Source organism: Narcine bancroftii, chromosome 9 (genome assembly GCF_036971445.1).
Source record: "Narcine bancroftii isolate sNarBan1 chromosome 9, sNarBan1.hap1, whole genome shotgun sequence".
In the NCBI taxonomy this organism is placed as follows: Eukaryota; Metazoa; Chordata; class Chondrichthyes; order Torpediniformes; family Narcinidae; genus Narcine; species Narcine bancroftii.
In genome coordinates, this window is record NC_091477.1 from 91,179,044 (window position 1) to 91,192,249 (window position 13,206).

Below are 13,206 nucleotides of genomic sequence, written 5' to 3' on the forward strand. Positions count from 1 at the left end.
AGTAGCATGAATAAGATGATCCCCTCCTTGCTCTGATTGACTGCTTGGTCACCCAATTAGCAGCTGGCACTCCTCTCAGCCTACCACCTCCTCCCAGTGGGGATGACTCATCATGGCGAAGCTGATTGTTGTGGTGGCTTCAGCTCTCAACGTGACAAAGCTTCCAGCTATCGAGGGCTTCACTCCCGTGCCCAAGCTCAATGAGGAAGGGTTTTGGGGACAAATTTATCAGGAAAATGAAGGAGAATTCGTTTGTGCTGATTGGTATTTTTCCCCCCCACTCCAACAGAGGTGCCAGGGTGGCGCTCCAGTGACCTTTGCAGAAACCGCCAATGCTTGAATGAATAAATTCTATTTCTGTCATTTTTATAACTATAATTTCTCTCATCTTTCCCACAAATATTTCTGTATCTTTTCAATGCTTCTTGCATCCTTCATATCAGATTGCTTTTGGCCAATAACTGGTGAAATCCAGAATCCTATTTACCTGTAGCAAAGTTATTTTCTATCTTCACTCCAATCTTTATCTGGACCTTTGGGGATTTCTGCACTTGAATTTAAGAATACCATTTAGGGACCATCTATGTTCCATTGAATTATATTTCATAAATATAATGCTTTAGACTTTCTCCCTGAAAACATATCTAGTGCTAAGTTCTGCATTCAGCATTTCTTCTCGTATGTGATGAAATCAGTAAACTGATTTTTGTGCCTTGACTTTTAAAATGTATGAATTTTAACCATGGTCTTGGTATAATTGTGTTTACATGATGGTATCCTTTCTGTTAAATATCTGCAGCACTTTATTTCTATAGAAGCAAGCCATGAAGAGAAAGTTGAATTTCTCTGAACATTTGTCATCCACCACTCCCCCCCGCCCCCACAAACACAGTCAACAAAATACCTTCAACTTCAAGCTTATAACATTGCTACAATGTCTACAACTTGTTTTGATGAAACCATAAAAATAATTCTGGTGAAAATGGCATGAAAATGAACTCAAGATTTCAAAGGTCCTTTAAATTGAATTGTTTATTGCCACGTACGAGATACAGTGAAAAATTTTCGTTTTGTGAGCTGTCCAGGCAAGTCAACCTATACATAGTACACTGGGTAGGACAAGAGTAAATATAAAACATGCTAAAGTGATAGGTAAAATTAAACAGTGCAGGCATAATGCTTATCAAGTAGTAGTCTGTTCAAGAAACTGTTCTTGAGGTGTACGACCAAATTTGGGTATCTTCTGTCCAATAAGGGGGGGGGGGGGAGAGATATGAGTGTGACAGAGGTGGGATGCATCTTTTAGTATGTTGGTTGTTTTCCTAAGGCAGAGGGGGAAGGGCAAATATCAAAATAAGGGAAGTTGGTTTGTGTGCTAGCCTGAGTAGCATTCAGAACTCTGCAGTTTCTTGTAAAAAGTTTATTTACAATCATTAAAAAAAATCCTGCCTATTTAATTATGTACTCCCTCTACTTTATTCCTGTTTACTTTCTTAACAAACTTCCAAGTCTTTATTAATCAAAAGGTAATCAGGAAATTCTTCAAAAAACAATATGCCAATAGTATTAAAGCTTAGTAAATTGTATTCATGGTTCTGTTTTCCAAATTATGGCGATTGATTCATTGAAATGGAATCCATTGTCTTTCATTTGAATAGAGAGTTCCTGCCAATGGGAAATAAAATGAGATTAGTTCTTTTTAAAGTCTAAAGCCTATTATTTGAGTGATAATTGGATATGTTTTTGAGTTTCCATTAAAGCAATAGAATTGTGACAATGCAGAATAGACATCAAACGTTAGTATTTTTGTTTTTACTTTTCAATGCAATCATTATTTTAAGAGATTATTTTGTCAAAATCACATTTGGAACATCCCCACATAATAATGGAGGCAACCTTTGTAAGGTCACTCCTCAGCCTCTTTCATTCCAGGAACACATCCCAGCCCATTCAGTTCTTCTATGTCAAGCCCTCCAGTGATGGCACCATCCTTTTCTTTAACCCCTAGCTTAACCACATACTTAATAACATGCCTGGTGACCAGAAATATACAAAATATTCCTGCTGTGATCACACAGTCTTGTCCATGACATTCCAGCTCCAATACTCAATGCCCCAGCCAATGAAGGCAAGAGTGCAATGTCTTCTTCATCCTCCCAATTGTGTCACTATCTTTAAGGAATTATGTATCTACTTCTACCTCTCGGTCTCTATGTTTATACCACTTCCTGGAACATTGTCATTCACTGTATTTTCTGTCATGATTCAATTTCCCAAAATGAGACTAGAACCACTGGTTCCTGATTTCTCAATTTTATCCAACCCCACAAGAAGTCCGTACATTTCAATGAAATCTAACTTGGCTCAATGTTAGTCAATGCTTCATCCTCTGGGTTCTGTCATGAACTTCTATCATTCTCAACTAGCAATATTATGGGCTAAAATACGCCAAAATAAATTTCTAACACAAGCTGAACTAATTGCAAAGATTCAGATAAATAAGCAAACAATGAAATTAATTGGTAACTGATTCTTATAAAATATCACTCACAAAAACCTGATTGTTGGCTGCACCTGGAATCATGATTTACCTCATAAATCTATTATCCATTAATATACATCGAAGTTGATTTTTTTTAAATAGAAATTTATTGTAACATAAATAGTATGTTCCTGATAGTTATACACTGTACGTTATGCAAATTATGGATTTATGCATCTATTTAAAAAAGCTTTTGTGAGATTTCAAGAACGTCTTTTTAAAATGTTTTATATTAGAATTGTTTATTTTAGTTTCAAATGTTGTTTTCTTTCCCACGATGATTCTCAAACTAATTTTGATACTCTAGTTAACAGTAGTTAATAAAGATGAGAATAAATGTAGTATTCGTACAAATCAGGAATTCTCCCGCCACCAAAGAAAGTGAATGCATTCAAATCAATGTTGATCAACTTTGTTCAATGGGGGTAAATGGGAATGGTTTTATTTTTACTATCTCATTAATAAGCTCTCCGTGCATTCTCTTCCTACACACAGGGTAAACACAGTACTGTAATATATAAATCCTCCTCCCTCTTTGTTACTGCATTTTGTGTTTCAAAGGTTCTAAAAGTAGTCCTGAATAGATGGACAGTGTGGTAGCATTTTCTATCAGAGGCAGTAGTGATTTGTACTAACTTCATGGTGTCGCAACAGTGGACAAAGTAAAAATTCAAGTTGAATATGTGTAGTGGAATCAGCAACAACCTGTAAAAACCTAACCATGGTCAACTTAACAATCCTTTCAAATACATCTAGACTGACCAGACTCTGTCCATGAACTCAAGGTTCAGCACAAGAGGAAATGTGAATCATTATTAGTTCAGATGTTGGGTGATACAGAGATGCAGGTTAATTTACAACCATCTTCTGTGATAACATTTAAACATATGACACAGTTTTGTAGAATTAGTCATCCATAAGAGAATTTTCACTATCCTAACAGTGCAAATAAATGGTTTAGAAGAAATTAATTAATATACTCAATTGACAGAACAAAATAACAGGATAATTTTGCCTTAAAAATACTAGTGCTGGTTGGAATGATTTACTGAAGCTCTCAATAAGCAGCTGATAGAAAAATAGAAGAAATATCTGGTGGAGTATTCAGTATGAATTCTGTATATTTACTGAAAGTCCATGTTATTCAACTAAATTGTATTTAACTGGAGAATAGTGAATTTTGAGATTTTGCTACCAATTTAGGATATCATATCAATAGGAGTAAAATTAAACAAGTGTAACCAGGTACACTGACTTTTGTAAAAAAAATCATAAAATACAAAAATAAACTCAGAAGGTCAGGCGGCATCTTGGAGAGAGAAAGATGGTGTTTCACTTCTGAGTTGCACTAATTTGCAAGTCTGCCTTCCTGCATCAGAACTCCAACAATGGGAAGACAATGCCATGAAAACATTTTTTTCATGAATGATGTTCAATTTTAAAAAATTGTTTACATCTCAATGAAATTCCATATTCATGTTAACTGAGAATCTTAGCAGCTTTGTTTTTACCAGAAATTACTCTCTTTTGTAAGATTAAAAAGCATATAGTCATATGCCAACAAGAGAGAAATAGTGGTAGATAATTCATCAGTATATCCGGAACAGTTCATTAAAATATAAATAATTTTATCCAGAATGAAATGCTGAATGAGCATGTAGCAATTTTGCTTCCTTACCTGTGACTGAGGTGAAAACTGAAAATTGCTGATAGAATGGTTTCTATTTTGATAATTAACGGTGACAGAAGTTGGTGCCTTAGTCCCAATGCCCCACACATTAAGATATCCCAGTTTCAACTCGTTTGCTGTGCTCATCGGATGGAAGTGCACTATATTAGTTTGCAGTGTGTTCTGTAATTGGACAAACAAAACAGAAAAATCACAATTATTGTTCCAAAACTCAGACCAGCACAAATAGATGGATCCAAGACACCTAACATCACTTAACTGGCCAGAAAAGATTGTGAAGGATTAGTCATTAGAGAATTATACAATGTAACGTTAAAATATATCCATAAATATAATTTTAGTGCAACTAAATTGAACAGAACAAGAAACTATGTAGAATGAAGAATAAATAAATGCATTGGGAATAATTTTATACAGATTAATGATGGTCTCCAAGCAAAAAAAAGCCCCAATTGATGTGCAAGAATCAGAGCTATTTTGTCTCTCAGTAGCAACTCAGGCAGAAATGCCATCTTGCAAAATTAGATTTTTTGTACCATCAATAATGAGAGTTGTAAATGACACTAATAAAAATCATCTTTTATTCTAAGAGCACTTAAAATATGGTTGTACTAATTTATATATTTATGGGATTTGGATGGACAGGGATAACATGATAGTAGACAAATTTTCAGGTGTTTGGATATTTGGAAACTCTTTGGGGCAGTATGATGAATACTAGACAAATATATTCTAACTGGAGAGAGACCAACCACCTCTTCATTGATCTTAAAATGCCCTAATGTGTGAGCATTTGCCACATGATGGTTCCTGTTGCCGTACATATCCCTCTCTTTGGAAAACACCAATGCAAAGTCCGCATTTCATACCTTGCTCACTTCCTCTGACTCCAACATAAATTCCCTCTGTTCTTGTGTGGTCCTAACCTATCCCTAGTTGTCTTTTGTTAATGCAAGTACAAATGCCTTGGTATTTTCTTTAATTTTGCTTCATTAGCAACTTGGCAGGATTATATTGCTTTCATCTGATGGATTGATTATGGAATCAATTGGCACCCACTTAACATGCAGTTTAGCAAATGTGTCAGCCTGTACTGCAGTTTCAGCTCTGTTTGTGCCCAATTTTTAGGGGAGACTTTGCCTTTCTTTCCAAACCAGGAATGGCCTTCTGTCATAATTATAGTGGTAGAGTGAGTGATAAGCCAGGCCATCCTGTTATTGAATACAGAACACCTCATGGATGCCCTGTTGTTTGTGATGTACGTAAATGATTCATAGATCTGGCAGCTCAAAATTTTGGCGTCTGTTCTGTCTAATCCCATTTAGCAGGATTATGGTGCACCACAACGTGATGTTTAGACACATCTCTGTTTCCAAGAACCATAATTTTATGGGTCAATGTTTTTTGTCATTGATACAACAGGCAGATACAGGAACCATAAAATGGAAACAGGCCCTTTGATCCATCTTGTTTGTGCCAGGCTATTATTTTTGTCTAGACCAATTGACCTGCACCCAATCCATACCCCTCCCATCCATGTACCCATATGTACTAATAAAGACAAGTAATTTTCTCTCTCGTTTTGGGTCACATCCACTATTGTGGACCCATTCTTGCAGTAATTGCCTTCAGGATTTTGAGTTTTAGTCAGTAACACCATTAATTAGTAAGTGACACTTGCTGATTGATATTGAAGTACCATCGACCTACCTGTATCCATACACACAAACTTGTGCACACACACAAAGCTGTCAGTGTTTTTTCCAAGTACCCTTTAACAGTAGGAAGGATTGATTTACAAAGCAATAGTGCTGGTTAGTTGAGAACTTTCCTTGGTTGTATTGCAGTCCTTAGGAGTTGTACTGATAAGAGTGCTACCACCAGAAGTCATCAGAGAGTGAAGCGTCTGGAGAATGTTGCATCTTGGGTAGATTCAAGATGGATGCCTCATCACGAGGTCTGGCATGTGTGTTCTGTTCTTAGGGCTGTTTACTTAGTTAATAAATCTAGTTGTTTTAAAATGAACCCGTTTCTTTATTGTAATCACAACAGTGTTAACTCTCCAGGGCTATTTTCTGCAGCTTGGATGCTATTGCCACAGACCTTTCACTGGGTCTGTTTTCCCAGTTTAACAGGATGTACCCAGACTTTGTGGCAAAGGAGTCTTGCTTCAAGGCTATAGGAAGTGAATCTGTGATAATAATTATGTGCAGCCACTATTTCGCTTGTCAGTGGGATGGTTCTGGTATACACAGCAGTCCCCAGATGTTTTAAAGAGAATATTGCAAGCTTGATAAGGCTGGTGGTTAAATGACAGGGTGTGAATATAATGCCTGGATTGATCCTGGGATCTATTCCATTTTATTCTTGAAGCTTTAATGTTGTAATTGAATAGATCTGGAGCTGTGCGTCAGCTGGACCTGTGAAGGTTGACCTGTTAATGTCCAGATATGAAGGTTGCATTGTCATACCATAAAACTAGATGAGTTTTTGCAACATATCTCACCATGGATGAGACAAGATCTTTCTAACTTTGAGGAGGAAATGTATTTGTATTTCTCACGTTTTTGCTCAGATGTGGATTTATTTGTCCAATAATATCACTTGCAGAACTGTTTGAATTTCACTTAAAAATGTATTAAGATATGTTGTCATTGGAACAGAGTTTTTGTTTTAAATCAAATTTCTTGGGCAATGTGTTTTTAATACATGGCACTTTGCTTTTTCTATGCAACCAGTGGTTCTTGTCAGTAGGGTTTTTGCTCATTGCCACATGGCAGCCAAACCGCACCTTGCATGGAGCCACTGAAATGTCTATGATGAGATCAAAACTGGATAAATCACTTGACTGAAAGCTAAAAATTTGCTTTTCTAGCTTTTAACTCCACTGGTGGCTCCTAATAACTTCTCTATAGTAGAAGTGATTACTCCATTAAATAGTGCAAGGACATTGCATGGGGCAATGTAGAAAAACTTGATCCTTGTGAAATCCCCTTTCCAAATAAGATCCATTTCAATTTGTCTACTGCAGCAACAAGTTTATAGCCCTTTTCACACTTGCGTCCCAGAAATTGGCCATTCAGTGTCCCGGGATAGGAATGCGGGTTTGACCTTTTACACTAGACCATTCCTAACTGGGACACTGAATGCTTTCACACTTGCAAGGGTTTATCCCCAGTGTTTGGTCTGTTCTATCTTTAATAGGAAGTGCTTGCAATGCAATTGCCCATTTTACACTTGCATGATCTCAACACCAGCATTTGCAGATGCCGGGGATTGTACTAGAGGTCAAGGCCAGCAAACCCCAGCATGGGATGATGTCATCTGACGCCAGCATTGAGCAGATTTTTCTTTCACACTTTCTACTTTAATTCCACTTCAATTTGGCGTATGATTCCTAGGATCACTGGCAAGTGTGAAAGGGGCTTATGGCAGATGTCATCTCACTGGCTCTGCACAAAACTCCAGAACACCTGGACAGCAAAGACACGTACATCAGGATGCTCTTTATCGAATGCAGTTTGGCATTCAACATTATCAATCTCCTCCAAACTGATCAGAAAACTCCAAGACCTGGGCTTCAATGCTTGACTGTGTAATTGGATCTGGATTTCTTTACCTCTAGTCCCCAATCAGAAAGAAATGGTAAGTATATTTCCTCCACAATCTCCATCAGGGCTGCGTTCTTGGCCCCCCTGCTCTACTTGCTTTACCGTGTGGCATGGTATGACACTATCTACAAATATGCTGACTCTACCATGTTAGTGGGTTGTATAAAAAGGGGTGCTGACTCAGCATACAGGAGGCAGAATCAAAACTTGGCTGAATGGTGTACTAATGACAATCTTGCACTCAATATCACAAACACCAAGGAGGCAATTGTGGACTTCAGGAAGGGAAAACCAGAGGTGGAGAGGGTTATCAAATTTAAATTCTTGGGAGTTACTGAACTAGCAAGGGGCTCAGCGGCTGAAGGACCTGCAAAGGCTGTGGGCTGCTTGAATCTGCCTCATGGAAATAAGAACAAATCAGGGATTCAAGAGGGTGCTGAAGGCCTCGGAGCCTCCTGCTGGTATTGGAGGCTTGGATTTGGAGATTGGGTGGCAAAAGCATGGAACAGAAGTCTGTGCAGCTGAACAGGCTACAGGAGTGCTAGAGGCAAATCCATGGACTCTCAGAGACTCTGAAGTGACTCTCTTTTGCTTCTCTTACTGTAAGGGGCATTGGACGGCACTACTGGCCTTGCGGCAGGCAGAACCCAGATTCGTATAACATTTTCTGTTTTCGTGATTTTAAAAAAAGATCTTAAATCTAATGTCTTCATGAAGAAGGTATGTCAGTGCCTCTACTTCCTCAGGACATTGCAGAGGTTTGGTATGACATCAGAAACCATGGTAAACTTCTACAGATGTGTCATGGACAATTTGCCGACCAGCGGCATCATGGCCTAGTATGGGGGTACAAATACCTCAGTGAAAAACCCTGCGAAAGGTCATGGACATAGCCAATACATCACAGGCAAAACTCTCTCTAAAATCAAGCAAATCTGCACGAAACACTGACGTTGAAGAGCAGAAAACATCATCGAGGATCCGCACTACCCAGGATATGCTCTGTCCTCATTACTGCCATCAGAAAGGGGTATTGGTGCCACAACACTCATACCATTGGTTCAGGAAGAGTTGCAACCCCTTCATTGTAAGACTGCTAAACAACAAATTCATTCAGAAGTTCGTTTCAGGATTCATACCTTGCAGATTATTTATTAATGAATATTTTTTTCTGCATTGCAGAGAATGTTTCCATTTCTTTTTTTGTTTACATTTATCTTCCTTCAGTACTGATTTTTTGCATGACCAACCCTCAGGAAAAAAAGTATCTCTGGGTTGTTTGTGATGTCATATGTGTAATCTGACAATTCAAGAGCACAAAAGCACAGGGTGAACAAGATAAATTCCCTGCTAAAACACTCTCAAAGGTATTAGCAAGAGTTTTCTCTGCCACACAATTTATGTTTCAATCAAGTCAGCATAATATATGCATAAAGATGGAGAAATTAAATCTGCAGTAGATACTATTATGCAACAGAATTTTTAACTGTGCATTTATTTAAGGTAAAAATTTCCACATTGTGGATAGACAGCATAGTAGTAAAGGGAAGAAGACTTCTTTGCTGAAGAGGGAATAGGTTATTCTGTAACTCAAAGATGCAGGGAAATTGCAGAAGTATGCCTTTTGGCCCTTCAAGTCTGTATATCATTGATTTTCTTAGCAAGAACCATTTTGTCCATGCCATAAAAATTTTCATTGTCCATTACCAAAGAGAGAATAATTTTTTTGGCTCATCTCCAACTTAAGAGGGTGACACAATTAGCGTATTGGTTGATGCATTGGTCTTCCAGTGCCAGCACCCCGGGCTTGAATCCAGCCCTCTCTGTAAGGGGTTGGTATGTTCTCCCCACGTCTGCATGGGTTTCTTCTGAGCGCTCCAGTTTCCTTCAACCATTCAAAATGTACTGGGCTTGAAGGTGAATTGGGCAGCAGCTTGTGGGACAAAGGGGCCTGCTACCGTGCTGTATATCTAAATTAAATTATCAAACAGTATAGAAAAAATTCTTCTGGATCAAATTGCTGACACCGACCAAAATGTCCCATCCACACTAGATCCACCTACCTGAGTTTGGCCCATATCCTTCTAAACCTATCATATCCACATATCTATCCAATTTTATTTATAAATCTTGCAGTTGTACCTATTCAACCACTTCTGGCAGCCCATTCCATAAGATCTCCATATGTGTGTGAAAAGAAACCTTTACTCCTCAGGTAACGACTGAACCCAGATTTATGTCCTTTGGTTTCTGATTTCACCTTCTCTGGGTAAAACACTGATTTTCACATACCTTTTTAAAACTGTGATCCCTACTTCTTGAAAGACACAGACAGAAGCATGCACAGGAATAGAAAGGATCATGACATAAAGTGAGGGGATGAATAGAGGACCAGGATGAACTAGAGTAAGGGATGGGAGAATGTGTGAAATAGTTCTGTCAAATACTCGCTGCACATCGAAATGAAATAATTTAATCTTTTTCTTTATCAGTCTTTTACAAGGGATTTGGAATCTGATAAACTGACAAGTCAAGCAGGATATCTGCAGCTGCAGTGTAACGAGTTTGGTCACCTTTCCTCCAAATTTATTCCTTTGCTGTTAGCGGGAGTATTTTAGCTTTGGAAACAAAATACAAGAAAAAAGCAAATGTTTGGTTGAAGGTGGTGTAAAATATCCATTTGGTAAGCTAAGGGATCTGAGCTATTGAACTTTCAGCCAAATTAACATTTACAGAGAGGATTAATCACTGTGCAAAAGACATCAGCTAAAATTTGCTGTACATATTTCTACAAACAAAAACACATCAGTAACACCAAGCTGAAACATTATTATTGTGATGCAGTCTACTTAAATAATTTGTATGAGAGAGTACAAAAATAACTCTTTACGACCACCTAATTATATGGTACGTCATGCAAATTACCCTTATTTACTCAATTACCCTCATAAAATAATAAAAAATTGTCCACAGAATTATGAAACCTGTAATAATTCATTATAAAGTAATGGATCAATAAACATGTTTGAAATTAACATGTATTCCCTTAAATGGGGCTTTCAAACATAAGGTTTTTAAAGAAGTATTTCCATTCTATAGTATTTCCAGGCCATTGAGACAATATCAAAAATTCTGAAGGGAATCATGTGACATACCTCATTAACAGTGAATTCAGCCAGGAAGTACTCATTTTGTTCAAAAGTCTCTGCAATGTAGAAGTAAAATATTGATAGAATTAAGATCAGGTATAAATGAGAGTTTAAAAATAGCATTGATAAATGTGCACCACTGATTTTCTTTAAAATTCAAAGATTTCCCCATTATAAAGTTATTGGGCATGACTGGAACAACTTCAACAATATATCAGTGATGTGTTGCAGATGACATCTAAACAATGACAATGAGCTACTGCCCTTCTTTCACAAGCATGAAGGACCCATTACTCACAATCATAGCTGCCATAAGTGAGTTATGATGGTTTTCCAAATGAAAGTGGGTCTGGAACCACTAATGGATCCTACAAAGATAATATAATCTCCAAAACTTGTCCAGTTCAAAGGAGTCATAGAATGGGTTGCTTTGTTACCAGTTCAGTGTAAAAGTTGATGTCTTACGTATTAATGTCATTTGTATTTCCCTGTACTGATAAATAACTTGTGACAATAATAATCATCTCCTTGTGTGGCATCAACTGGCATAAGCAAATTCTAGATTATTGTGAAACAAGGTGAATGCATAATCATTAAAAGTTGCAGCTCAGGGTCAGTCACCTTCATACGTACAGATGACAAATGCACAGGAACAAAGATCCATGATGTATGGGTTAGCAGCGTAACTGGGTGGCGCAGCCTCGTGGGCCGGAAGGGCCTGTAACCGTGCTGTATTTCTCTTTTTAAATGATTAAAGTTGCATTCACAGCAGTGTGCTATGTCCACAGAGAGGAACTGATCATTTTTGGCAAATTGAACTTTATATAAAAATCATTGGGTTGGCGCACAAAAATATTGTGCTACGCCAGAGAATTTCTCTACAATTTAAAATTAGAATATGGCAAAAGATGCAAACCAAAGTTTTACATACATTTTGTTCCGTTATATTAAATTTTTATATCACTAACTGAAAATTATTTCTGAGGTGCACGATTATTATGTGCTGTGTATTGTGTGTGCACTATAGTCTGGATAAACTGTTTTATCTGGTTGATAATGAATTTGAACAAAGTATGAAAATCAGGAATGCCGTCTATTGACCCAGCTCTGTTAATGGACAAGATGGCCTTAGGACTATCAACTAGTGTCAACCTCTCTAGTACTCAGAAATGTGAGGAGTTGTGACTAATCAGTGGCTTCCACTGTTCGTGTTTATTGACATATTTTGAGCTCAGCATTGTGTCTGCAATATATCTGTCAATGGTTGATTCTTGAGTCATGCATAAAGACTTCCCATTGCTCGAGTTCTGTGTCAATTCTGCAAGAAGTCTTCAGGGAAGAAAAAATCCACTAAAAATGTTCAACCGTGTAACTAAAGGAAATGAGCAGGATTGCAAAACCATTCATCCTTTTTCGATCCAGCAGTGCAGGGGTAGGACTGTTGCCTGTAGATTAATGTTTCTGATGGTACTGATGTAAACTTTAAACAACAGCAGTACCATCTTTAGTCATACTGTTGGTTCCTGCTCTCTTGCAGGTAGATTCTCTTTTCCACCCCCCCAGCCATCGAGGTTGTGGGGCATCACAAACCTCTGCAAACTTCCCAGCTTTTAGGCTGGAAATCTGCTTGTAGAAATTGTACCAGATGCTACCTGGAGCAAATAGGGCAGATCTGTTGAAATTTACAGAAAGAAGTGGCTGCTCGGAGAAAGAGGAGTACAACTTGATACATGATTAGACACAAATCAATTTTAATTCAATTATTGTGTGTGTATTTAAATGCTTTGAACAGTTTCTGAATGTCCACAAAAGACAATCACAAACATTCCATTTCCGTCACAATGCCCCTCTGTGGCATATCTGGGGACGAATACAAAAAATTCCTGCATTGTACGTGAGTATGATAATGTACAGGAGACAGTTGGAAAAATGTTGTCCAACAGCTACGATCTTGGGGCAGTGGCAGATCAATTGTAGATGTATTTTTTAAAAAAGCTGTCATACCAATGCTCTGACCATCATCCCAGTAAAGGCTCCCTTTGGCAGATTTTTTATCATCCAAAGCTGCAACTAATCCCAGGAAATTCTTCCGGCTGCAAAATATTTTTAATGTTACATCAGCAATGCAAATAAATTGTTTAATATACTGGATATCCTTAACGATCAGAAAATAACTCTCAATAATTAGGAGAGACTGGTTCATCTGGGTTTGTT

General features: G+C 37.7%; 1 protein-coding gene across 5 annotated transcripts in view; it reads right to left on the minus strand.

The window, feature by feature from the left end:
- Positions 1-1,017: 1,017 nt before the first annotated feature.
- Positions 1,018-13,206, minus strand: part of si (sucrase-isomaltase) — a 244,673-nt gene continuing 232,484 nt past the window's right edge. For all 5 annotated transcript variants that reach the window (XM_069896806.1, XM_069896805.1, XM_069896810.1 and 2 more), the window contains 4 exons: positions 12,997-13,085; positions 10,999-11,048; positions 4,221-4,394; positions 1,018-1,665 (listed from right to left, as the gene is read on the minus strand). In XM_069896806.1, the coding sequence (XP_069752907.1) occupies positions 1,588-1,665; positions 4,221-4,394; positions 10,999-11,048; positions 12,997-13,085 (391 nt within the window). In that variant the 3' untranslated portion in view covers positions 1,018-1,587. The remainder of the gene's footprint in view (positions 1,666-4,220; positions 4,395-10,998; positions 11,049-12,996; positions 13,086-13,206) is intronic.